The following is a 984-nucleotide window of genomic DNA, read 5'->3' on the forward strand; positions in this document are numbered from 1 at the left end:
CAGAGCCACTCGTATCCCGGGACTTGCAATTACTACCAGGACATAGCCGGAGCGCCGCGGGTGTGTGTGATGGACCCCGAGGGCGTCCCGAAGCAGGAGACTCGTGCGGGAGACTTCGTGGGGCCTCGTTTCCCCGCCGGGAGCCTCGGCCAGGCCCCGAGGGACAGCGACTGTGTGCTGTCCTACGTGCACACGAACGGCAGCATCGCGTACCCTCAGCTCAAACACAGTTGTGATACGATGAACCCAAACGTCCGCATAAACATCGACGACGGCGACGCCTTCCCGACGGGCCCCCTGAGGAGCAGCGACAGCTGGGACTCCTTCAGCACGAGCCCCGGCAGCAGCGAGAACGGCGACTCCGTGTCCAGCAGCAGCCGCGGCGAGGAGTTCTCGGAGGACTCGGAGGGCGACGGCTTCGCGGACTGCGGCCACGACAACTTCCCCTTCTGCCACTGCCTCAACGAGAAGGCGGGGGGGCCGCCGGGGCTGCAGTGCGACCACGAGGAGTTCCCCTTCTGCGACTGCCTCGCCCGCGCCGCCGAGAGGAAGCACAAGAAGACGCTCGGCTACCGCCACCCGCGCGGCGAAGGGCGCCGGCGCCGAGGCTACATCGGGCCGTCCTTGAGCGCCTTCAGGGACGCCGGCCTCGAGGTCTTCGACGAGACGGAGGAGTCCGACTTCCAGGAGTCCGAGACGGAGACGGGCACGCCGCAGGGACGGCACTCCGACGGCGAGACCGACACCGAGGGCGCAGGGGCGGAGTCCGAGGTCGAAGGAGCCGTAGGATACAATGGGAAAGAGTCGGACGAGGCCGCTGCGTCGGCAGGACTCCTCGCGCCGCCCGGGCAGCCGCTGCGACGCGCGTCCATCGTCACGTGCGACAGCAGAAGGGCCTCCATCGTGACGAGTCCGGACCCCGTCAAGATCGCCGTGTTCGGGACCGACGGCGTCGGCAAGTCGGGTCAGTGCAAGACTAGGGTA

General features: G+C 68.0%; 1 protein-coding gene across 1 annotated transcript in view; it reads left to right on the forward strand.

The window, feature by feature from the left end:
- The window catches only part of LOC119590732, a gene marked incomplete at both ends in the record, with an annotated part of 85,576 nt that overhangs the window by 53,983 nt on the left and 30,609 nt on the right, over positions 1-984 (forward strand). Inside the window, 1 exon segment of the mRNA XM_037939422.1 lies at positions 1-964. Coding sequence (XP_037795350.1) covers positions 1-964 — 964 coding nt within the window.

This window comes from Penaeus monodon, chromosome 27 (genome assembly GCF_015228065.2).
Source record: "Penaeus monodon isolate SGIC_2016 chromosome 27, NSTDA_Pmon_1, whole genome shotgun sequence".
NCBI lineage: Eukaryota > Metazoa > Arthropoda > Malacostraca > Decapoda > Penaeidae > Penaeus > Penaeus monodon.